Raw genomic sequence first — 26,182 nt, 5'->3', positions numbered from 1 at the left:
CAGATATAGGGAAGATAATCAAGGAGGTGATGGAGTCCAGGTGGGTGTCATGAGGCGATGGTGCCCTTGACGATGGTGACAGGTGTGCGGGATAATCAGCAGCCTGATAACTTAGAGGTCGGAGAGGGAGTATACATGACAAGTGTTAAGATTTTCCTTCACTGAAACTAAGGGGCCTAGCCTGAACCATGAAAAACAGCCCCAGACCATTATCCCTCCTCCACCAAACGTTATAGTTGGCACTACGAGTTCTGGGAGAAAACGTTCTCCTGGCATCTGCAAAACCCAGATTTGTCCAATTGGCATTGCGCATAGTGATCTTAGGCTTGTGTGCGGCTGCTCGGCCACAGAAACCCATTTTATGAAGCTCCCAACGAACAGTTCTGGTGCTGATGTTGCTTCCAGAGGAAGTACGGAACTCGGCGGTCCCATTCTGCGAGCTTATGTGGCCTACCATTTCTCGGCTGAGCCGTTGTGGCTCCTAGGCGTTTCCACTTCACAATAACAGCGCTTACATTTGACCAGGGCAGAAATTTGACGAACTGACACGGTATCCGATGATGGTGCCAAAGTCATGTGGTGTATAATACAGTGGAGACATGGCTTCACTTATCCAATGACAAACAGATTAGTTAAGAGTTGGGGTTCTTCGAGAAAAGTAGGAAGTAGTCATTTTGTTGCGCACAACACAAGCTCTTATCATTTAGTCATTATGCTCCATTCCACCTTCCACTGTTCTGATGGTCGCTAAGCAACTCTCTTTCATGGTTGGATTTGAAACCATATTGGCCCCCTCTCTCTCTGTGTGCTTGCATGTAGACAGGCGGTCTGGTTAAGTGGTGTGTGTGTGTTATGGGTTCTGTTCTCACTCATGCGGATGGGGAGTGTAATTCAGTGGGAGAGGCTGAGTGCTGAGTGGGTTGGGCCTGGTTGGGAAAGGTCACAGCGCTCCCTGTCAGTGACCACCCCTCTGTACTCCCCACCAACACCCACTCACTGGCCTAACACTCCACTGTGCCTGAACAGAATGGAGACACACACACTCTTACACTCACACACTCATACTCACACACGCAGACTTGCACTGTCATGCACATGCCCACACGCATACACTCTCACACTGTCACACGCACAGATTCTCTCACACTAAAATTCTTTCTCTCTCTCTCTCACACACACACACACACACACACACTCCTGTACACACTCGTCTCCCAGACAGCGGAGCCCTGCAGCATGAGGGGACAGTCCATGTGGTTGTGGTTCATCTAGCTGGACAGCTCCTCGTTACTTCTAATTAACTCCTCATTAATCACCCACTCAGCACTCTCTTATTCTCTGTCATTACAGACTACAGTTTGATTTTCCTTTTTTTTTTGTCGTCGTCGTCAGTTGTCCATTAAAAGGTTGGTTATATCTGTGGCCTCCTTTCTCTGAGCTCAACCTTGCGCTCTCCTCTGACTCCGTCACACACAGACACTCACCACAGACACTCACCATGGGCACCAGTGATTTCAGCCCTCTACTGATTAATTGTACAGATTTCACCTTTTATTTTAAACCACAAGAATCTCTTGAGAGAGAACCTGGCTAGAAAGGTGCTAAAGACGTGGGATGAAGAGCAGAGTTATAGGGTGGGAGATGCGCCCTGATGCGCCCACTCTGTCGTCAGACTGAGGACAAAACTGATTATTGCTACAACCTAGAAAACATATCATTGATTGTGATTATTGGTATGTTATTAATAACTGTTTAATCCTTTGCTTTCTGCCCTGCATCTCTCATATAGTGATGTCCACCGGCTCTGAGGCGGGGGAGAATGAGGAGAGGAAGGTACTTCCAGCAAGTGTACTACGACTGGCACACAGATCTTCTCCTCACACACTGGCTTTACTGACTCTTGCCCACTAGGTGGCACCACATCCACTGTCAGACCGGTAAGAGTCAGTGGTTGTGTCCGAAATCTGTCTTGCCACTACTTTACTAAAATGACACACCGTGTACTAATCTTACCACACACTATTTAGAACGTACTGTTTACCAAAAATGTTAAGCAACAACTTCTCATTCATACTGAGAAGGTGTCATCTCATGCACAATCCCGCTTGTTCCCCGCAATTGTATTTTTGTCAAACCCGTGAGTGTGAAAAGACGATCCTCTTCCTCGAAGGAGTGCAGCGAGTTCTACTTGATGAAAAGCCGGAATGACATCCTGGCATTTGAAGAATAATCCATTTTTCGAAATTTAACATAGCCTATTATAACACGTTCTATTTTCGTATACACAAAAAGCCATTTAGAACTCCAGCAGCATACGGGTATTCGGGCACGGCCACTGGCTGCCTCACAAATTACATGACACCCTGATATTCCCCAAAGGGTGAAAAAATAGTTGATGATAATTTAGGTTTACCATGAAATCATACTATGACATGAGGAGGTCATATGTGCTCATGACAAGTCTTACATTACTGTATTGTATGTTCTGGCTGTAGTATTACATTACTTGCAGACAGCAAATGAGGAACGCATAAACTGGAGTGAATCTGTGAATCGACTTTGCTCTCTCTCAGTCAAGTAGTGGTGGGTAGGTTTGGCTAATCAGCACCTCCAATTCAGGTGCACCCCCCCCCCCACACACACACCAACAGGACACACCCCTCTGCCGCACAAATACACACCATCAAAGTAGTGAAGCAAACACACACACAGCACATGCACATAACTTGTGTATACCTCTGTGCACACGTTATGTACACTCTGCACATCACACATCGCACACACAAACAAAACTACAGTTATAACACTTGTTTTGTTGACATTTCAGATGAATATACCTTTTTTTCCAGACAAATGAAACATGCACAGCAAAAATGTTGTGTGCAGGAATCATTTGGTCCAATAACGTTACTAGTATCTTGTGGATACCATGATCGCACATATAAGCAATGTAAAACATATATATTTCTAATGTTCTACAATAAATGTGAATTTTCACGAAAAGGGTTGTAAAAGTTTCCGGAATTTCACAACCCTCCACAGACATAAACCTGACAAGTTGGCAATATATAAACACAAGAAGTGTGCTTGGAAATGTGGGAGTTTTTGTTCCTGCCTCATATGTTCAGGAATTACACTTAATTACAGTAAAGTAAACTAGAGTTTCTTAACCCTGCACACACATACAATGTCATCAACAGAGTTATCAACAGAACTTTGAGTGACATAGTCCTCTCTGTCGCCAGCCCCCTTTATAACCCTGGGTGTGGGGACAGTATAAAGAGGAGCACTCGAGCTACGCAGAATAGTCCGTTCTTTAAGACTACTCAGAACATTCTAATCTTTTTCAGAATATATAATAAGAATGAATGAAGTTCTAGCCTTACTACTGCTGTCTCTGTGCTGCGGCCTGTCCAGGGGACTGGGCGGTAATCGGGACAGTGAGGGGTACCTGGGGACTGGGGCTAGTCTAGCTGTCTGTCTGCCCGACACCTGTGCCTTGTTCAGGGAACTTGCAGCCATGAAAGAGAGACTAGGAACCATGGACCAGACGCAGGCTGCCCTGAAGGAAAGTTTTGGGGCCATGGGACAGAAACTGGGAGCTGTGGAGACCAAGCTACAGGGCAGTGAGAGTCAGGTGGAGGAGCTGAAGAAAGTGAATACAGGTAAGTAGCACAGAGATGTAACAAGCAAAGCATTCTGTGACGTGTTACACAGCGTCACACACGTATTCTTATTTCATTTATTTATTCATCTTATGGATGACTATCTTGAATACAATTCCCATAGGGCGACGCACAATTGGCCCAGCGTTGTCCGGGTTTGGCCGGTGTAGGCCGTCATTGTAAATAAGAATTTGTTCTTAACGGACTTGCCTAGTGAAATAAAGGTAAAAAAAATAATAATAATGACAATAATAATAATTTGTTGAGCCTTTACTACACTGTAATGTTGAGGTTTTATTACGAAATATGTTATGTTATTACAGCTCAAGAGGAAGAACTGAAAGCCTTGAAGAAGAGCTTATCAACTGGTAAGAGCAAGGTTCCACTCTTCCTCAAAGTGGCATCTACAGTGCCTTGCGAAAGTATTCGGCCCCCTTGAACTTTGCCACCTTTTGCCACATTTCAGGCTTCAAACATAAAGATATAAAACTTTATTTTTTTGTGAAGAATCAACAACAAGTGGGACACAATCATGAAGTGGAACGACATTTATTGGATATTTCAAACTTTTTTAACAAATCAAAAACTGAAAAATTGGGTGTGCAAAATTATTCAGCCCCTTTACTTTCAGTGCAGCAAACTCTCTCCAGAAGTTCAGTGAGGATCTCTGAATGATCCAATGTTGACCTAAATGACTAATGATGATAAATACAATCCACCTGTGTGTAATCAAGTCTCCTTATAAATGCACCTGCACTGTGATAGTCTCAGAGGTCCGTTAAAAGCGCAGAGAGCATCATGAAGAACAAGGAACACACCAGGCAGGTCCGAGATACTGTTGTGAAGAAGTTTAAAGCCGGATTTGGATACAAAAAGATTTCCCAAGCTTTAAACATCCCAAGGAGCACTGTGCAAGCGATAATATTGAAATGGAAGGAGTATCAGACCACTGCAAATCTACCAAGACCTGGCCGTCCCTCTAAACTTTCAGCTCATACAAGGAGAAGACTGATCAGAGATGCAGCCAAGAGGCCCATGATCACTCTGGATGAACTGCAGAGATCTACAGCTGAGGTGGGAGACTCTGTCCATAGGACAACAATCAGTCGTATATTGCACAAATCTGGCCTTTATGGAAGAGTGGCAAGAAGAAAGCCATTTCTTAAAGATATCCATAAAAAGTGTTGTTTAAAGTTTGCCACAAGCCACCTGGGAGACACACCAAACATGTGGAAGAAGGTGCTCTGGTCAGATGAAACCAAAATTGAACTTTTTGGCAACAATGCAAAACGTTATGTTTGGCGTAAAAGCAACACAGCTGAACACACCATCCCCACTGTCAAACATGGTGGTGGCAGCATCATGGTTTGGGCCTGCTTTTCTTCAGCAGGGACAGGGAAGATGGTTAAAATTGATGGGAAGATGGATGGAGCCAAATACAGGACCATTCTGGAAGAAAACCTGATGGAGTCTGCAAAAGACCTGAGACTGGGACGGAGATTTGTCTTCCAACAAGACAATGATCCAAAACTTAAAGCAAAATCTACAATGGAATGGTTCAAAAATAAACATATCCAGGTGTTAGAATGGCCAAGTCAAAGTCCAGACCTGAATCCAATTGAGAATCTGTGGAAAGAACTGAAAACTGCTGTTCACAAATGCTCTCCATCCAACCTCACTGAGCTCGAGCTGTTTTGCAAGGAGGAATGGGAAAAAATTTCAGTCTCTCGATGTGCAAAACTGATAGAGACATACCCCAAGCGACTTACAGCTGTAATCGCAGCAAAAGGTGGCGCTACAAAGTATTAACTTAAGGGGGCTGAATAATTTTGCACGCCCAATTTCTCAGTTTTTAATTTGTTAAAAAAGTTTGAAATATCCAATAAATGTCGTTCCACTTCATGATTGTGTCCCACTTGTTGTTGATTCTTCACAAAAAAAAACAGTTTTATATATTTATGTTTGAAACCTGAAATGTGGCAAAAGGTCGCAAAGTTCAAGGGGGCCGAATACTTTCGCAAGGCACTGTATCTATCCATGTCCTTCTTGATATCTACTTGATTGTTTGTTCATTCATTCATTCCCCAGCCCAGCCAAAGGTGGCCTTCTCTGCAGCTCTCAGAGACTCTGGCGGTGGGCATATTGGACCCTTCACAACCAATACCCCTTTACAGTACAAAAGAGTCTTCTCCAACACCGGCAGTAGCTACAATCCTGCTACAGGTACTGTGTGTGTGTGTGTGTGTTTGTGTGTTTGTGTGTGTGTGTGTGTGTGTGTGTGTGTGTGTGTGTGTGTGGTCAATCAGGTAGTGTTATTTATCTTCCTTCATAGGCATCTTCACAGCCATGGTCAGAGGGATGTACTGCTTCCGCTACTCCATGTACAGCAACAACTCTGGCCGTCCCAACTCTGTCGTGTCTCTGATGAAGAACAGTGAGATGCTGGTTACTACGTGGAACACTGATGACAGTATGAATGTCCACGAAAGCGCTAGCAACGCAGCGGTAGTGCAACTGGAGGTGGGAGACGGTGTGTACATCCAGCTCTGGGCTAACCGGGTCCTCTATGACGACCGTAATAACTACAACACCTTTACTGGGTTCCTACTGTTCACTGTGTAACAAGACCAGTTGATTTAACTGAGGTTTTGTAAAAATGTGAATTGATTGACAAGATATTAATTTGGCCACACAGTATAGGTTTTCAAAAACAAATACATCATATCTGTATGAGTGAAACGAAATAAAAGTGAATTGTCTTACTGTGTTTTATCTGGTGGTTTTCTGGCCCCCTCCTGACTAATGTGTTAAACGGACCTATTTGGATCTGTAAATGTCTCCTGAGGCCACTAGCTAGGTCATTACCTAATGTAATGTTATGCCAGGGTATTAATGTGCTGCTGGTCCCTGTGCTGTGACAGTCAGTTGACACCATGGAAATCCTGTGGGCTGAGCTGCTCGCTGCTGCTGCCAGAGATGCTGGATCAACGACAAGACGTCTAAACAACAGACCCACTGCGGCCAAGGCCATTGTCTTACCTTTGTACTGACGTTGTGTGTGTGTGTGTGTCCTGTGGATGTGCGTACACACGTCATATATCACCACAGAGGAGCCATAATGACAAACTGCAGGAACACTGAATGCGTATAGTCGCTGGTGAAAGTCTACACACCTCTTACGCAGTCTTCACATGTTGCTGCCTTCAAAATAAATCTTTAAAGGGATTCAATTAGATGTTTTTTCCTACTAATATACACAACCTACTCCACATTATCAAAGTGGAAGAGAAATTATAGAACCCCCCCCCTCAATAGGATTGAGATCTGGGCTCTTCGCTGGCCATGGCAGAACACTGATATTCCTGTCTTGCAGGAAATCACGCACAGAACGAGCAGTATGGCTTGTGGCATTGTCAAATCCGACCATCACCCCTGCCTTGAGACAAAACTGCGACTCGTCAGTGAAGAGCACTTTTTGCCAGTCCTGTCTCGTCCAGCGACGGTGGGTTTGTGCCCATAGGCGACGTTGTTTCCGGTGATGTCTGGTGAGGACCTGCCTTACAACAGGCCTACAAGCCCTCAGTCCAAATTAATTGTTTATGGTTCATTGAACAAGCATGGAAAACAGTGTTTAAACCCTTTACAATGAAGATCTGTGAAGTTATTTGGATTTTTACGAATTATGTCCTGAAAAAGGGACGTTTATATCCATTGTCTTTGTCAAAATTTCTCATGTTTAGTCAATTTGGTTGGGAATCATTGATGGACAGCGATATTCAAACCTTGTTTCTGATTTTCAAGCAGATTTAAGTCAGGACTGTGACGGGCACATTCAGGTACACCCGACGACAATTGGAAAGTATTCTGGTGTGTCTTTGGCACTCAAATTTGCGCAATTGTCCTGCTGAAAATTGTAATTCTATCCCAGGGTTTTCAGACGACGACGGTGGGTTTTCGTCAAATTTTTTACCTGGGCTTTGCTCCTCATCTTTATTTTGATCCTGACAAACTCCCCGGTGTCTGCAGGTGATAAGAATACCCATAAAATGATGCTGCCACGACCAATATTTGAAAATACAGACGATCAACAACATTGCATTCACTCCTCACTACTGGCCTGTATGACAAAGTGAAAAGGAGGCCTGTGTTAATAAAATCCACTCCAAATAATAAATGATGTTTGCATCGAGGACGTTAAGTAATACTGCAAGACAACACAGCAAAGAAATGACATTTTTGGCCTAAATGAAAAACGACAGGTTTAGGCCTGTAATACTCAAGGCAGGCAGACTGGTGGACAAAAAGGGATTGATTCCACCAGTCAGCAGAGAAAGAGAGGCCCTCCACCAGTCAGCAGAGAAAGAGAGGCCCTTCACCAGTCAGCAGAGAAAGAGAGGCCCTTCACCAGTCAGCAGAGAAAGAGAGACCCTCCACTAGTCAGCAGAGAAAGAGAGGCCCTCAAACAGTCAGCAGAGAAAGAGAGGCCCTCCACCAGTCAGCAGAGAAAGAGAGGCCCTCCACCAGTCAGCAGAGAAAGAGAGGCCCTCCACCAGTCAGCAGAGAAAGAGAGGCCCTCCACCAGTCAGCAGAGAAAGAGAGGCCCTTCACCAGTCAGCAGAGAAAGAGAGGCCCTCCACCAGTCAGCAGAGAAAGAGAGGCCCTCCACCAGTCAGCAGAGAAAGAGAGGCCCTCCACCAGTCAGCAGAGAAAGAGAGGCCCTTCACCAGTCAGCAGAGAAAGAGAGGCCCTCCACCAGTCAGCAGAGAAAGAGAGGCCCTCCACCAGTAAGCAGAGAAAGAGAGGCCCTCCACCAGTCAGCAGAGAAAGAGAGGCCCTCCACCAGTCAGCAGAGAAAGAGAGGCCCTCCACCAGTCAGCAGAGAAAGAGAGGCCCTTCACCAGTCAGCAGAGAAAGAGAGGCCCTTCACCAGTCAGCAGAGAAAGAGAGGCCCTTCACCAGTCAGCAGAGAAAGAGAGGCCCTTCACCAGTCAGCAGAGAAAGAGAGGCCCTCCACCAGTCAGCAGAGAAAGAGAGGCCCTCCACCAGTCAGCAGAGAAAGAGAGGCCCTTCACCAGTCAGCAGAGAAAGAGAGGTCCTTCACCAGTCAGCAGAGAAAGAGAGGCCCTTCACCAGTCAGCAGAGAAAGAGAGGCCCTCCACCAGTCAGCAGAGAAAGAGAGGCCCTTCACCAGTCAGCAGAGAAAGAGAGGCCCTTCACCAGTCAGCAGAGAAAGAGAGGCCCTCCACCAGTCAGCAGAGAAAGAGAGGCCCTTCACCAGTCAGCAGAGAAAGAGAGGCCCTTCACCAGTCAGCAGAGAAAGAGAGGCCCTTCACCAGTCAGCAGAGAAAGAGAGGCCCTTCACCAGTCAGCAGAGAAAGAGAGGCCCTCCACCAGTCAGCAGAGAAAGAGAGGCCCTTCACCAGTCAGCAGAGAAAGAGAGGCCCTCCACCAGTCAGCAGAGAAAGAGAGGCCCTCCACCAGTCAGCAGAGAAAGAGAGGCCCTCCACCAGTCAGCAGAGAAAGAGAGGCCCTTCACCAGTCAGCAGAGAAAGAGAGGCCCTCCACCAGTCAGCAGAGAAAGAGAGGCCCTCCACCAGTAAGCAGAGAAAGAGAGGCCCTCCACCAGTCAGCAGAGAAAGAGAGGCCCTCCACCAGTAAGCAGAGAAAGAGAGGCCCTCCACCAGTCAGCAGAGAAAGAGAGGCCCTCCACCAGTCAGCAGAGAAAGAGAGGCCCTCCACCAGTCAGCAGAGAAAGAGAGGCCCTTCACCAGTCAGCAGAGAAAGAGAGGCCCTTCACCAGTCAGCAGAGAAAGAGAGGCCCTTCACCAGTCAGCAGAGAAAGAGAGGCCCTCCACCAGTCAGCAGAGAAAGAGAGGCCCTTCACCAGTCAGCAGAGAAAGAGAGGCCCTTCACCAGTCAGCAGAGAAAGAGAGGCCCTTCACCAGTCAGCAGAGAAAGAGAGGCCCTTCACCAGTCAGCAGAGAAAGAGAGGCCCTCCACCAGTCAGCAGAGAAAGAGAGGCCCTTCACCAGTCAGCAGAGAAAGAGAGGCCCTTCACCAGTCAGCAGAGAAAGAGAGGCCCTTCACCAGTCAGCAGAGAAAGAGAGGCCCTTCACCAGTCAGCAGAGAAAGAGAGGCCCTCCACCAGTCAGCAGAGAAAGAGAGGCCCTTCACCAGTCAGCAGAGAAAGAGAGGCCCTCCACCAGTCAGCAGAGAAAGGGAGGCCCTCCACCAGTCAGCAGAGAAAGAGAGGCCTTCCACCAGTCAGCAGAGAAAGAGAGGCCCTTCACCAGTCAGCAGAGAAAGAGAGGCCCTTCACCAGTGGAGATTGAAACCATGTATCTCGTTCTTTCTCTCTCTGGCCCCCATGGAGCAGCAATCTAAGGCCATCTCCAAACAACACAAAAGAGATGAAGAGAAAATTAGGGTCCTTTGCGTCCTCTGCCCAGACTGGCCCTGGTCAGACATTGGAGTAATATTGACCAAACATTCCTCTCAACAATGATGGAGATGTGGAAATTACTATCAAGGATCCATAATGTACGAGTCCACAGAAATGGATCTGATTGGCTAGTCTGAGTGGACAGAAGGCAAATTATGGTTTGTTCAGAATTGGGGTTCAGAATTGGCTTTCCTATGCCACCGTAGCAGCCATCCCCAGCCTCTGCCCCTCTCCTCACACAGACATACACAAACGCACACCTGTCCCTACATGCTCACCTCCCTCCCTCGGGAAATTCTATACTTGTCTGACCGACCGGCCGCTCCGTTTGGCTGGTCGCACTAGCAACGGCCTGCCCGTTGCCAACGGCAGCAGAGGATAAATAAAGTGTGTGTGTGTGTGGGATGAATGAGGCCGCCAGACAGCCTTGCCATCGTCAGTGAACAGAGAGAGAGAGGGAGAGAGTGATAAACGTAGGGATGAAAAGTGCTGGATAAAGACAGAAAATGGGGGGAAGGGGGGGGGGGTATGTTGCTGAAGATAAGGATATTATAGATGGCTGTATTTCCTGTCTCTACTGCTGTGTCGTATACAATACACATAATACATCACAGGAGGTACAACGGAAAGGGAGATTCCACAACATTTTTCTAGAAATTAGGCAGATGCTGTGGCTCTAGAAAATAAATCTAACCCAGCTGCTCTCAAATGGATTATGTTAATCCAGTTGCATTATCACATAATGATGAGGATGGCTGGCTGTAAATTACAATGAGAGGAACGTTTTGAAGTGCTCTGATTCACCGTGGTGTGCTATGCAGACATAGATTTATAGATGTGATTCTGACTGGGTAACATTTGGTGTCTTCATATTGGGCAATGAGGCCACGTGCACACAACGCGCGCACACACACACACACACACACACACACACACACACACACACACACACACACACACACACACACACACACAATGCAACAAGGTTTTATTCCATCCCTCCGTCTTGCCAAGTCAGTCAGCTCAGTGATGTCAGTGTGCCTATGCAGGATTACTGCCACAGCTGTTGTAACTTGCTGAGATCCAAAAATACACACACAAACAAACACACACCCTTTCGACTAGTCATAGGCTACAGGAAAAACGAAGCACTGATAACCAAATGCACACATCTCACACCGATGGAGGAGATGGACAGTATCGCTCACGTTCCTGCTCAAGGTATATAGACTCACTCACTATCAATGATTACATCAACAACAAAACAGCACCATCCCACCAGTGTGAGAACTAAATAATATCTCTTAGGAGTAAGGGCCATAAGAAGTGCCTGAGGAGGGTTGGTGTGAGGTTCTCCTCCATGCTGTGATTGTTTAGGGAGGGTTAAAGAACCTTTAAGTCATTGAGCAGGAGGAGTGTGTGAACACACACACACACACACTGGGACCAACAGCCAGCAAATGAGGAATATGCAATAAGAGTGGGGGTGTGATTGAATCAACCTGCTGCCTCTTGGCTCCCAGCTCTTGACTCACAGCCCATAACTGAATAACAATGCCAGGGAGTCCAGGTTGATTTGCAACTCATGGTGATTGATTTAGATTCTTACTCTCATCCACTCTACTTCTACACAGCAGGTCATTTACGAGCGCTCCCGTTGGCTATACTATCAGTATCAGTACTATCAGTATTATTAGATTTTGGGAGGATTTTTAGTCTCACAAAAACTAGAGCTGACCTTCAGAATTTGGAGAGGTGATGTTTCTCGCTCTTCTACCATGAACTCTGGTCTGAAAATCGTTTTTGGATTGCAGAAACTCCCCCTGGCTTGCACTGCTCCTTTCTTTTTGTCTCGCTCTCGCTCTCTCTGTCTTCCCCCCTCTCAATTCAATTCAAAGGGCTTTATTGGCATGGGAAACATACATTGCCGAAGCAAGTGAAATAGATAAACAAAAGTGAAGTAAACAATTTAAAAAATGCACAGTAAACATTATTCTCACAAAAGTTCCAAAGGAATAGAGACATTTCAAATGTCATATTATGGCTATCTATATACAGTGTTGTAATGATGTGCCAATAGTTTTCATTTAAATTTGATTTGAAGTACAAAAGGTAAAATAAATAAGCATAAATATGGGATGTATTTACAATGGTGTTTGTTCTTCACTGGTTGCTCTTTTCTTGTGGCAACGGGTCACACATCTTGCTGCTGTGATGGCACACTGTGGTATTTCACCAAATAGATATGAGTTTTCTAACATTTTGATTTGGTTTCAAATTCTTTTTGGGTCTGTGTAATCTGAGGGAAATATGTGTCTCTAATATGGTCATACATTTAGCAGGAGGTTAGGAAGTGCAGCTCAGTTTCCACCTCATTTTGTGGGCAGTGTGCACATAGCCTGTCTTCTCTTGAGAGCTAAGTCTGCCTACGGCGGCCTCTCTCAATAGCAAGGCTATGCTCACTGAGTCTGTACACAGTCAAAGCTTTCCTTAAGTTTGGGTCAGTCACAGTGGTCAGGTATTCTGCCACTGTATACTCTCTGTTTAGGCCAAATAGCATTCTAGTTTTTGTTAATTCTTTCCAATGTGTCAAATAATTATATTGTGGTTTTGTCATTATTTGGTTGGGTCTAATTGTGTTGCTGTCCTGGGGCTTTGTGGGATCATTTTGTGTTTGTGAATAGAGCCCCAGCACCATCTTGTTTTGAGGACTCTTCTCCAGGTTCATCTCTCTGTAGGTGATGGCTTTGTTATGGAAGGTTTGGGGATCACTTCCTTTTAGGTGTTTGTAGAATTTAACGGCTCTTTTCTGGATTTTGATAATTAGCAGGTATCGTCCTAATTCTGCTCTGCATGCATTAATTGGTATTTTACGTTGTGCACAGATTATATTTTTGCAAAATTCTGCATGCAGAGTCTCAATTTGGATCCCAGACCTCACAACCATGAAGGGCAATAGGTTCTATAACTGATTCAATCATTTTTAGCCAGATCCTAATTGGCAGGATGAATTTTGTGTTCCTTTTGATGGCGTAGAAGGACCTTCTTACCTTGTCTCTCAGATCGTTCACAGCTTTGTGGAAGTTACCTGTGGCGCTGATGTTTAGGCCGAGGTACAGTATGTATGCTCTAGGGCAACAGTGTCTAGATGGAATTTGTATTTGTTGTCCTGGCAACTGGACCTTTTTTGGAACAGCATTAGCTTTGTCTTACTGAGATTTACTGTCAGGGCCCAGGTCTGACAGAATCTGTGCAGAAGATCTCGGTGCTGCTGTAGGCCCTCCTTATTAGTGGTGTAAAAGTCGGGGGTGGGGGGGGGGGGGGGGTCACTGCACTGCAAATAGTCTGGGTAACCATTTGATTAGATGTTCAGGAGTCTTACAGCTTGGGGGTAGAAGCTGTTTAGAAGCCTCTTGGTGCTCCGGTATCGCTTGCCGTGCGGTAGCAGAGAGAGCGGTCTATGACTAGGGTGGCTGGAGTCTTTGACCATTTTTAGGGCCTTCCTCTGACACCGCCTGGTATAGAGGTCCTGGATGGCAGGAAGCTTTGCCCCAGTGATGTACTGGGCCATACGCACTACCCTCTGTAGTACCTTTCAGTCGGAGGCCAAGCAGTTGCCAAACCAGACAGTGATGCAACCAGTCAGGATGCTCTCGATGGTGCAGCTGTAGAACCTTTTGAGTATCTGAGGACCCATGCCAAATCTCCTGAGGGGGAATAGGTTTTGTCATGCCCTCTTCATGACTGTCTTGGTGTGCTTGGACCATGTTAGTTTATTGGTGATGTGGACACCAAGGAACTTGAAGCTCTCAACCTGCTCCACTACAGCCCCGTCAATGAGAATGGTGGAGTGCTCGGTCCTCTTTTTCCTGTAGTCCGCAATCATCTCCTTTGTCTTGATCATGTTGAGGGAGAGGTTAATGTCCTGGCACCACATGGCCAGGTCTCTGACCTCTTCCCAATAGGCTGTCTCATCATTGTCGCTGATCAGGCCTACCATTGCTGTGTCATCGGCAAACTTAATGATGGTGTTGGAGTTGTGCCTAGCCATGCAGTCATGAGTGAACAGGGATTACAGGAGGGGATTGAGCCCCTGTGTTGAGGATCAGCGTGGCGGATGTGTTGTTACCTACGCTTACCACCTAGGGGTGGCCCGTCGGGAAGTCCAGGATCCAGTTGCAAAGGACGGTGTTTAGTCCCAGGGTCCTTAGCTTATTGATGAGCTTCGTGGGCACTACGGTGTTGAACGCTGAGCTGTAGTCAATGAATAGCATTCTCACATAGGTGTTCCTATTGTCCAGGTGGGAAAGGGCAGTGTGGAGAGCAATAGAGATTGCGTCATCTGTGGATCTGTTGGGGCGGTATTCAAATTGGAGTGGGTCTAGGGTTTCTGGGATAATGGTGTTGATGTGAGCCACGACCAGCCTTTCAAAGCACTTCATGGCTACAGACGTGAGTGCTACAGGTCGGTAGTCATTTAGGCAGGTTACCTTAGTGTTTTTGGGCACAGGGACTATGGTGCTCTGCTTGAAATATGTTGGTATTACAGACTCGGACAGGGACAGGTTGAAAATGTCAGTGAAGACACTTGCCAGCTGGTCAGCGCATGCTTAGAGTACACTTCCTGGTAATCCGTCTGGCCCTGCAGCCTTTGAATGTTGACCTGTTTAAAGGTCTTACTCACATCGGCTGCGGAGAGCGTGATCACACAGTCTTCTGGAACAGCTGATGCTCTCATGCATGTTCCAGTGTTATTTGCCTCGAAGCGAGCATAGAAGTAGTTTATCTCGTCTGGTAGGCTCGTGTCACTGGGCAGCTCTCGGCTGGGCTTCCCTTTGTAGTCTGTAATGGTTTGCAAGCCCTGCCACATCCGACGAGAGTCAGAGCCGGTGTAGTACGATTCGATCTTGTTCTGCCTACGGCTATGGAACCCTGACCTGTTCACTGGACGTGCTACCTGTCCCAGACCTGCTGTTTTCAACTCTCTAGAGACAGCAGGAGCGGTAGAGATACTCTGAATTATCGGCTATGAAAAGCAAACTGACATTTATTCCTGAGGTGCTGACCTGTTGCACCCTTGACAACCACTGTGATTATTATTATTTGACCCTGTTGGTCATCTATGAACATTTGAACATCTTGGCCATGTTCTGTTATAATCTCCACCCGGCACAGCCAGAAGAGGACTGGCCACTCCTCATAGCCTGGTTCCTCTCTAGGTTTCTTCCTAGGTTCTGGCCTTTCTAAGGAGTTTTTCCTAGCCACCGTGCTTCTACACCTGCATTGCTTGCTGTTTGGGGTTTTATGCTTGGTTTCTGTACAGCACTTTGTGACATCAGCTGATGTAAGAAGGGCTTTATAAATACATTTGATTGATTGATGTGGATAATGTAGTTGCTGTCGGATAAACGCAAACAAGTGGAACAAATGAGCGAGGACGAAGAGCATGCAATGTCTCAGTCAAATTCCGGTGCCTAGAGCCATGGACATGCCTAGCGCCAGGTGAGCTCCACCAAACCTACTAAATGGATAAGCAGCATGGTTGTGGTGGAAAAGCCTGGCAAAATAAGAGTCTGCCTTGATCCAAGTGCCCTGAACAAAGCCTTATGTAGGGCACATTACCAAATGCCTATCAAGCATGGCAAAAGCAAAAATCTTTTCGGTTATAGATGCAAAAAATGGGTACTGGCAGGTACGTTTGGATGAAGAGAGTATTTATCTCACCACATTTTGGATCCCCAATGGTAGATAACAGTAGACGAGGTTACCTTTTGGAGTGAAACCAGCTGCAGAGGAAAATCAGCGAAGGCAACATGATGCACTTCAGGGACTGCCAGGAATAAGCGCCATAGCTGATGACATCCTGGTATACGGCTGTGGTGCTACAATGGAAGAAGCAGGGCAGGAACATGACCACGACCTGACTCAGCTCTTACAAAGAGAAAGGGAGATGAATCTACAACAGTGGTAGGCTTGATTACCAACAACGATGAGACGGCCTACAGGGAGGAGGTGAGGGCCCTCGGAGTGTGGTGTCAGGAAAACAACCTCTCACTCAATGTCAGCAAAACAAAAGAGATGATCGTGGACTTCAGGAAACAGCAAAGGGAGCACCCCTCTATCCACATTGACGGGACAGCAGTGGAAAAGGTGGAAAGTTTTAAGTTCCTCTGTGTACATATCACCGACAAACTGAAATGGTCCACGCACACAGACAGTGGGGCTTAAAAAATAACTTTTACAGGTGCCCAATCGAGAGCATCCTGTCGGGCTGTATCACCACCTGGTACAGCAACTGCACTGCCCACAACTGCAGGACACTCCAGAGGGGGTTGCAATCAGCACAACGCATCACCGGGGGCAAACTACCTGCCCTCCAGGACACCTACAATACCTGATCACACCTGTCACAGGAAGGCAAAAAAAGATAATCAAGGACAGCAACCACCCGAGCCACTGCCTGATCACCCCGCTTCCATCCAGAAGGCAATGTCAGTACAGGTGCATCAAAGCTGGTACAGAGAAGCTGTTTTTCAATCTCTATCTAAAGGCAATCAGATTGTTAAACAGCCACCACTAGCACAGAGGCGGCTGCCTACCTACGGACTTGATATCATTGGCCACTTTAAGGATATGCACTAATTGAAAAGGAGTGCCTAGTCATAGTGTTAACCTGTGAGCGTTTTGATCAATACCTTCATGGTAGGGACTTTATCACGGTGCACACTGATCACAAGCCACTTTAGGTTATCTTAAAAAGAACTCTTCTGTCTACCTTAAAGCGACTTCAAAGGATGATGCAAAAGCTTCAGAATTATTGACCACAGGTAGCATGCAAAAAAGGAATAGAGCTTCACATTGCAGATGTGTTGTCTAGAGCAGCACTACCAACAAGTCACCCGCAATATCGGACAAATTAGACAAATTAGACGGGTATATGCTGTACAAGCTGAGTTTGAAGATGTGAACCATGCTACTGATGAAAACATCTCCCCGCAGACACGGGATGCTATCAAAGCTCATTCAGCAGAGGACAAAGACATCTCGAATGCTTCAGTCTTTTATCCTAAGAGGCTGGCCGGACACAAGAAAGATTACGCCCATCCTGGTGAGGGACTAAGACGAACTCACAACGCAGGAAGAGGTCGTCTACAAAGGCGACACATTGGTAGTGCCAGAAACTCCACGCCCAATGATTCTGTCTCGTATCCATGCAGGGCACTCAGGGGTCGAAGCCAGTCTCAGGAAAGCCAGAGACTCAGTATTCTGGCCCAACATGACCCAGGAAATGAAACATTTTGTGGCTGTGTGCAGCATATGTAATGCTAATCTACCAAAGCAGCAAAAGGAAACGCTGCAGCCACATGACGTACAGTACCAGCACGTCCTAAAGAGGGAATGGATCTGTTCACAGTAAAGAACGTTCCTTTTGTGATTATGGTGGACAACTATTCCGATTTTTGGGAGGTGGAGAAAGTGATTGACACAACAGCCGCTTGCATCATCGACTGTTATAAGCAGCAGTTTAGCAGCAGATATGGCATACCTGACAGTGGTATAGTGACGCATAATGGGCCCCAGTTCACGAGTCAAGACTTTGCTTTGTTTGCAAAAGCCTGGGAGTTCCATCATGTGCCCTCTTCACCACACCACAGTCGTAGTAATGGTGAGGCGGAGGTCAGCAGTGAAAATAGCAAAGACTCTCATCACAAAGGCTATGCAGGAAGGCACAGATGTGTGGTAAGCCATTTTGGCGTGGAGAAATACTCCCACAGAGGGCTTCAGCAGCAGTCCAGTACAGCGCTTAATGTCTAGATGCACTCGCTCTCTGTCGCCAACAACTCCCAAGCTCCTCGCACCAAAGGTCATTAGGGATGGTCAGGCCCACAAACGTGCACATCAGGCCAAGTCAAAACATTTTTATGGCCAGCATGCAAAACATCTGCCTGTAATAAAACAAGGCCAAGCTATCAGAGTGCTCCGCTGTGGGCAGGACACATAATGAGGGCAGAGCAGTTCTCTGCCGACCGTGCCTCCACAATTTCAAGAGGCTGTGGAAGAGGAAGGAGAGGCCCTAAGGCTCCCAGAGGTGCCCAACATCCCAGAGGTGCCCAACATCCCAGAGGTGTCCAACATCCCAGAGGTGCCCAACATCCCAGAGGTGCCCAACATCCCAGAGGTGCCCAACATCCCAGAGGTGCCCAACATCCCAGAGGTGCCCAACATCCCAGAGGTGCCCAACATCCCAGAGGTGCACAATATGCTACTAGTGCAACACACTAGGACAAGGGCTAACATAAGACCGCCCCTGCGGTACGGGGACTATGTCCCTTAAGGGATGAACAATAAAAAAAAACGTATTATGTTTTGGTTTTAATTAAGTGTAGATAATGTAAATAGGTATTTTCACTGTGGTATTAAAATGGTATGACGTGCTCGAGCTAATTATACATGAAAAGGAAAATGTTAAGATAAATAGGCATAATGCCAACCCCGAGATGGCGCTAGTGGGGCACCTATCTAAAATATATAAACAGGTGCATTTTGAGCGTCTGATTAGGATGTCGTGACCTGTAACATGTAATACCTGAGTAAAGGATTAGGCAGTTGTGTAAAGTACTTAATTAAAAATATTTCAATTACTACTTGAAATAGTCATTTTGTTTGGTATCTGTACTTTACTATTTTTATTTTTTTACTTTACTACATTCCTAACGAAAATAATGTACCTCCTTACTCCATACATTTTCCCTGACCCCTAAAAGTACTCGTTGCATTTTGAATGCTTAGCAGGACAGGAAAATGGTCCAATTCAAGCACGTATTAAGAGAACATCCCTGGTCATCCCTCTGCCCCTAATCTGGCAGACTCACTACACAAATGCTTTGTTTGTCAATTATGTCTGAGTGTTGGTGTGCCCCTGGCAATCCATCATTTAATAAACAAGAAAATGGTGCCGTCTGGTTTGCTTAATATAAGGAATTTGAAATGATTATATTTTTACTTTTGATAATTAAGTATATTTAAAACCAAATACTTTTAGACGTTTACTCAAGTTGTATTTTACTGGGTGACTTTCACTTGAGTCATTTTCTGTTAGTTATTATCTATTACAGTTTTTTTCAATTGCTAACAAACATCTGTCAATACTGAATCCACTTTTCAAAACTCCCTCAAACCACCAAAACTCTTGATATAAGTTTCAAAATAAGCTTGTTCAACCATAACACTGACAACAATTCTCACAAAGCATGCAACACTCATAACACACTAACCTAAAAAAACACTCTTCTCTTTGAAGTTTGAATGATTTTTCACATAAATCACTATTTCACTTTATTGACTGTACTAAAGTATATGTAACAAGAATGAATCGGTGTAACGGTGGGTGAGTGATGGGTGTGGGGTCAGACGCAGACAGCAAAAGTAAACGGGAAAAAAACGCTTTAATATCCTCTACAAAGTAACAGGTCCAAACATGGGTGAAGCCCTAAACACAGGTGCAAACAAACCCAAAACCTTAGTTACAAAACCCGGACAGTGAAAACCCAAAAGACAACAATGACCACAAAAGTAACAAAAACAACAACAAGCCCGCACAAACACCAGCAGGCTAAACAAACTTAAATAACACCCATCCCAAAACCCCAACAAGGAATAGGTGAAAACAATTAGACAAAAACAAACGAAAAGGAATAAGGGATCGGTGGCAACTAGTAGACCGGCGACGACGATCGCTGAGCGCCACCCGAACAGGAAGGGGAGCCACCTTCGGTGGTATTCGTGACAATCAGGAATGCAGCAATTTGCTTCAATAGCATTTATTTGTTCTATATCTTTGCAAAAAGTAATTTACTTGTGAAAAATTTAAAAATCCTGAAATTACAGGGCTGCAATAATAATAAACAAAAAAAACCATCAACTTGTATAGTATAATCACTCATACTGTACAGTACTGTGAGGGTTCTAGTTCTCATCACCATGTATAATATAATCACTCATACTGTACAGTACTGTGAGGGTTCTAGTTCTCATCAACATGTATAGTATAATCACTCATACTGTACAGTACTGTGAGGGTTCTAGTTCTCATCAACATGTATAGTATAATCACTCATACTGTACAGTACTGTGAGGGTTCTTGTTCTCATCACCATGTATAATATAATCACTCATACTGTACAGTACTGTGAGGGTTCTAGTTCTCATCAACATGTATAGTATAATCACTCATACTGTACAGTACTGTGAGGGTTCTTGTTCTCATCAACACGTATAGTATAATCACTCATACTGTACAGTACTGTGAGGGTTCTAGTTCTCATCAACACGTATAGTATAATCACTCATACTGTACAGTACTGTGAGGGTTCTAGTTCTCATCAACACGTATAGTATAATCACTCATACTGTACAGTACTGTGAGGGTTCTAGTTCTCATCAACACGTATAGTATAATCACTCATACTGTACAGTACTGTGAGGGTTCTAGTTCTCATCAACACGTATAGTATAATCACTCATACTGTACAGTACTGTGAGGGTTCTAGTTCTCATCAACACGTATAGTATAATCACTCATACTGTACAGTACTGTGAGGGTTCTTGTTCTCATCAACATGTATAGTATAATCACTCATACTGTACAGTACTGTGAGGGTTCTAGTTCTCATCAACACGTATAGTATAATCACTCATACTGTACAGTACTGTGAGGGTTCTAGTTCTCATCAACACGTATAGTATAATCACTCATACTGTACAGTACTGTGAGGGTTCTAGTTCTCATCAACACGTATAGTATAATCACTCATACTGTACAGTACTGTGAGGGTTCTAGTTCTCATCACCACGTATAGTATAATCACTCATACTGTACAGTACTGTGAGGGTTCTTGTTCTCATCACCATGTATAGTATAATCACTCATACTGTACAGTACTGTGAGGGTTCTTGTTCTCATCAACATGTATAGTATAATCACTCATACTGTACAGTACTGTGAGGGTTCTAGTTCTCATCACCATGTATAGTATAATCACTCATACTGTACAGTACTGTGAGGGTTCTAGTTCTCATCAACACATATAGTATAATCACTCATACTGTACAGTACTGTGAGGGTTCTAGTTCTCATCAACACGTATAGTATAATCACTCATACTGTACAGTACTGTGAGGGTTCTAGTTCTCATCAACACGTATAGTATAATCACTCATACTGTACAGTACTGTGAGGGTTCTAGTTCTCATCAACACGTATAGTATAATCACTCATACTGTACAGTACTGTGAGGGTTCTAGTTCTCATCAACACGTATAGTATAATCACTCATACTGTACAGTACTGTGAGGGTTCTAGTTCTCATCAACACGTATAGTATAATCACTCATACTGTACAGTACTGTGAGGGTTCTTGTTCTCATCAACATGTATAGTATAATCACTCATACTGTACAGTACTGTGAGGGTTCTAGTTCTCATCAACACGTATAGTATAATCACTCATACTGTACAGTACTGTGAGGGTTCTAGTTCTCATCAACATGTATAGTATAATCACTCATACTGTACAGTACTGTGAGGGTTCTTGTTCTCATCAACACGTATAGTATAATCACTCATACTGTACAGTACTGTGAGGGTTCTTGTTCTCATCAACACGTATAGTATAATCACTCATACTGTACAGTACTGTGAGGGTTCTTGTTCTCATCAACACGTATAGTATAATCACTCATACTGTACAGTACTGTGAGGGTTCTAGTTCTCATCAACACGTAGAATATAATCACTCATACTGTACAGTACTGTGAGAGTTCTAGTTCTCATCAACACGTATAATATAATCACTCATACTGTACAGTACTGTGAGGGTTCTAGTTCTCATCAACACGTATAATATAATCACTCATACTGTACAGTACTGTGAGAGTTCTAGTTCTCATCAACACGTATAATATAATCACTCATACTGTACAGTACTGTGAGGGTTCTTGTTCTCATCAACACGTATAGTATAATCACTCATACTGTACAGTACTGTGAGGGTTCTAGTTCTCATCACCATGTATAATATAATCACTCATACTGTACAGTACTGTGAGGGTTCTTGTTCTCATCAACATGTATAGTATAATCACTCATACTGTACAGTACTGTGAGGGTTCTTGTTCTCATCAACACGTATAGTATAATCACTCATACTGTACAGTACTGTGAGGGTTCTAGTTCTCATCACCATGTATAATATAATCACTCATACTGTACAGTACTGTGAGGGTTCTTGTTCTCATCAACACGTATAGTATAATCACTCATACTGTACAGTACTGTGAGGGTTCTAGTTCTCATCACCATGTATAATATAATCACTCATACTGTACAGTACTGTGAGGGTTCTTGTTCTCATCAACATGTATAGTATAATCACTCATACTGTACAGTACTGTGAGGGTTCTAGTTCTCATCAACACGTATAGTATAATCACTCATACTGTACAGTACTGTGAGGGTTCTTGTTCTCATCAACATGTATAGTATAATCACTCATACTGTACAGTACTGTGAGGGTTCTAGTTCTCATCAACATGTATAGTATAATCACTCATACTGTACAGTACTGTGAGGGTTCTAGTTCTCATCAACATGTATAATATAATCACTCATACTGTACAGTACTGTGAGGGTTCTAGTTCTCATCAACATGTATAATATAATCACTCATACTGTACAGTACTGTGAGGGTTCTAGTTCTCCCTCTCCTGCATTTGGCCACAAGTTCACATCAACATCACATCTTTTGTCGTCTCTGGAGATGCATCTTGGAAAGTATCTTCTGGAATGTCTCCACACCCCGCATTCAAGTCCAGTGAGGACATCTGGTCATGTGGATGGTGGTCATAAACCTTCCACCTCCACGCAGAGAAAAACTCCTCTATGTGGTTTAGGAAGGGGGGAGTGTGGAGGCAGGAATAGTACTGACGTCCTGGGATGTGCAGCAAGCCAGTCTGACTGCAGTGGTGGAATGCCACATTATCCCACACAACAACGAAGGTAGGGGAGTTTCTTGCCCCTCTCTCTTCAGCTGGCACAAGTCGATGAGTTGCTTCTACGCCTGCATTGCTTGCTGTTTGGGGTTTTAGGCTGGGTTTCTGTACAGCACTTTGAGATATCAGCTGATGTAAGAAGGGCTATATAAATCAATACATTTGATTTGATTTGATTATGCAGGTCATCCAGAAAAGAAAAGAGCCTGTCTGTATGTTTCTGTAACAGCAAACAATCATTGGACAGTTGATTTTATTTTTATTTATTTATTTCACCTTTATTTAACCAGGTAGGCAAGTTGAGAACAAGTTCTCATTTACAATTGCGACCTGGCCAAGATAAAGCAAAGCAGTTCGACACATACAACGACACAGAGTTACACATGGAGTAAAACAAACATACAGTCAATAATACAGTAGAAACAAGTCTATATACGATGTGAGCAAATGAGGTGAGATAAGGGAGGTAAAAAGGCAACAAAAAAAGGCTATGGTGGCAAAGTAAATACAATATAGCAAGTAAAACACTGGAATGGTAGATTTGCAGTGGGAGAATGTGCAAAGTAGAAATAAAAATAATGGGGTGCAAAGGAGCAAAATAAATAAATAAATACAGTAGGGAAAGAGGTACTTGTTTGGGCTAAATTATAGGTGGGCTATGTACAGGTGCAGTAATCTGTGAGCTGCTCTGACAGTTGGTGCTAAAAGCTAGTGAGGGAGATAAGTGTTTCCAGTTTCAGAGATTTTTGTAGTTCGTTCCAGTCATTGGCAGCAGAGAACTGGAAGGAGAGGCGGCCAAAGAAAGAATTGGTTTTGGGGGTGACCAGAGAGATATACCTGCTGGAGCGCGTGCTACAGGTGGGTGATGCTATGATGACCAGCGAGCTGAGATAAGGGGGGACTTTACCTAGCAGGGTCTTGTAGATGACATGGAGCCAGTGGGTTTGGCGACGAGTATGAAGCGAGGGTCAGCCAACGAGAGCGTAAAGGTCGCAATGGTGGGTAGTATATGGGGCTTTGGTGAGAAAACTGATTATACTGTGATAGACTGCATCCAATTTGTTCGAGTAGGGTATTGGAGGCTATTTTGTAAATTACATCGCCGAAGTCGAGGATTGGTAGGATGGTCCGTTTTACAAGGGTATGTTTGGCAGCATGAGTGAAGGATGCTTTGTTGCAAAATAGGAAGTAAATTCTAGATTTAACTTTGGATTGGAGATGTTTGATGTGGGTCTGGAAGGAGAGTTTACAGTCTAACCAGACACCTAGCTATTTGTAGTTGTCCGTGTATTCTAAGTCAGAGTCGTCCAGAGTAGTGATGTTGGACAGGCGGGCAGGTGCAGGCAGAGATCGGTTGAAGAGCATGCATTTAGTTTTACTTGTATTTAAGAGCAATTGGAGGCCACGGAAGGAGAGTTGTATGGCATTGAAGCTTACCTGGAGGGTTGTTAACACAGTGTCCAAAGAAGGGCCAGAAGTATACAGAATGGTGTCGTCTGTGTAGAGGTGGATCAGAGACTCACCAGCAGCAAGAGCGACATTATTGATGTATACAGAGAAGAGAGTCGGTCCAAGAATTGAACCCTGTGGCACCCCCATAGAGACTGCCAGAGGTCCGGACAGCAGACCCTCCGATTTGACACACTGAACTCTATCAGAGAAGTAGTTGGTGAACCAGGCGAGGCAATCATTTGAGAAACCAAGGCTGTCGAGTCTGCCGATGAGGATGTGGTGATTGACAGAGTTGAAAGCCTTGGCCAGATCAATGAATACGGCTGCACAGTAATGTTTCTTATCGATGGCGGTTAAGATATTGTTTAGGACCTTGAGCGTGGCTGAGGTGCACCCATGACCAGCTCTGAAACCAGATTGTATAGCAGAGAAGGTATGGTGAGATTCGAAATGGTCGGTAATCTGTTTGTTGACTTGGCTTTCGAAGACCTTAGAAAGGCAGGGTAGGATAGATATAGGTCTGTAGCAGTTTGGGTCAAGAGTGTCCCCCCTTTGAAGAGGGCGATGACCGCAGCTGCTTTCCAATCTTTGGGAATCTCAGATGACACGAAAGAGAGGTTGAAAGAGAGTGCTGCACACATGGTGATGTTAGCGCCTCTCTGACCTGGGACATCCACGGTTGCTCTCTGTCCAATCACATTTCTTACCCTGCGGCGTGTTTTTGCCAGGTTGAATCCAGCTTCATCCACAAAGATGAAAGCCAGGAAAACTGCACATACTGTCATCTCCATTACTCTCTAAAATACAGTAAATACACAGATTTACAGTACTTTACATTATGCATAGCTGGGTATGTGCCCTGTTTGGTTATTGAACAGACATCTTACCTGGACATATTGATACCAGAGTTCTTTCACATGTTCACTGTTTCTCTCAAAGGGTGCAGTGTACAACTGCTTCATCCTTATTGTATGTTTCTCTAGGACTCTTCTCGTTGTGCTGACCGTATTCACATTCCCAACAGTGATATTGTCTGCCTGCCAGCACTCTGTCCCGAATTTCCCACAGTTTTATTTTATTGTTGCCAATTACCATGTCAACAATGGCAATTTCCTGCGCATCTGATAATATTCTGCCTCTCCCTCCTGTGGGAGGCAACCTTTGGATCCTACTGAAAAACACAAAACAATCAATATATTTAAAAATGTCAGTACATGTAAAAATGTGAACATACTGTATTGTACTGTAATATGTAGTTCAATTATCATTGAAGGATGCACATCTCACCTGTTGTTTTGCCAGAAAATTCGTACTATTGATGCAACTGTTGAGCGCTGCAGATTTGGTTGCACCCTTAAACCGGCCTCTCTCAAAGAGAGACCATGGTTTACAACATGGTCAATAATTGTGGCCCTTATCTCACCAGTGACCACCGCTCTTGGTCTTCCTCTCCTTTGTCCTCCACGCTGTCTCCCTCTCCCTACCACTCTTCTTTTCCCACAAACCTGTCTTCCTTGATCCGTTTCCAAGCTAAATCATTCCGAAGCCGTCCTCTTTTGTCTGTTTGGTAACG

General features: G+C 44.6%; 1 protein-coding gene across 1 annotated transcript; it reads left to right on the top strand.

Annotated features, from left to right (window-relative positions):
- The first annotated feature begins 1,789 nt into the window (after positions 1–1,789).
- On the top strand, positions 1,790–6,427 carry LOC110509328 (complement C1q-like protein 2). Its single transcript, XM_036968286.2, has 4 exons — positions 1,790–3,665; positions 3,989–4,033; positions 5,754–5,888; positions 5,998–6,427. The coding sequence occupies exons 1-4, from the start codon at positions 3,365–3,367 to the stop codon at positions 6,285–6,287; spliced, it is 771 nt and encodes a 256-aa protein (XP_036824181.2). The 5' UTR covers positions 1,790–3,364; the 3' UTR covers positions 6,288–6,427.
- Positions 6,428–26,182: the final 19,755 nt, after the last annotated feature.

Source organism: Oncorhynchus mykiss, chromosome 29, assembly GCF_057628025.1.
Source record: "Oncorhynchus mykiss isolate SJ-2025 chromosome 29, ASM5762802v1, whole genome shotgun sequence".
In the NCBI taxonomy this organism is placed as follows: Eukaryota; Metazoa; Chordata; class Actinopteri; order Salmoniformes; family Salmonidae; genus Oncorhynchus; species Oncorhynchus mykiss.
This window is presented reverse-complemented; position numbering and strand designations above follow the sequence as displayed.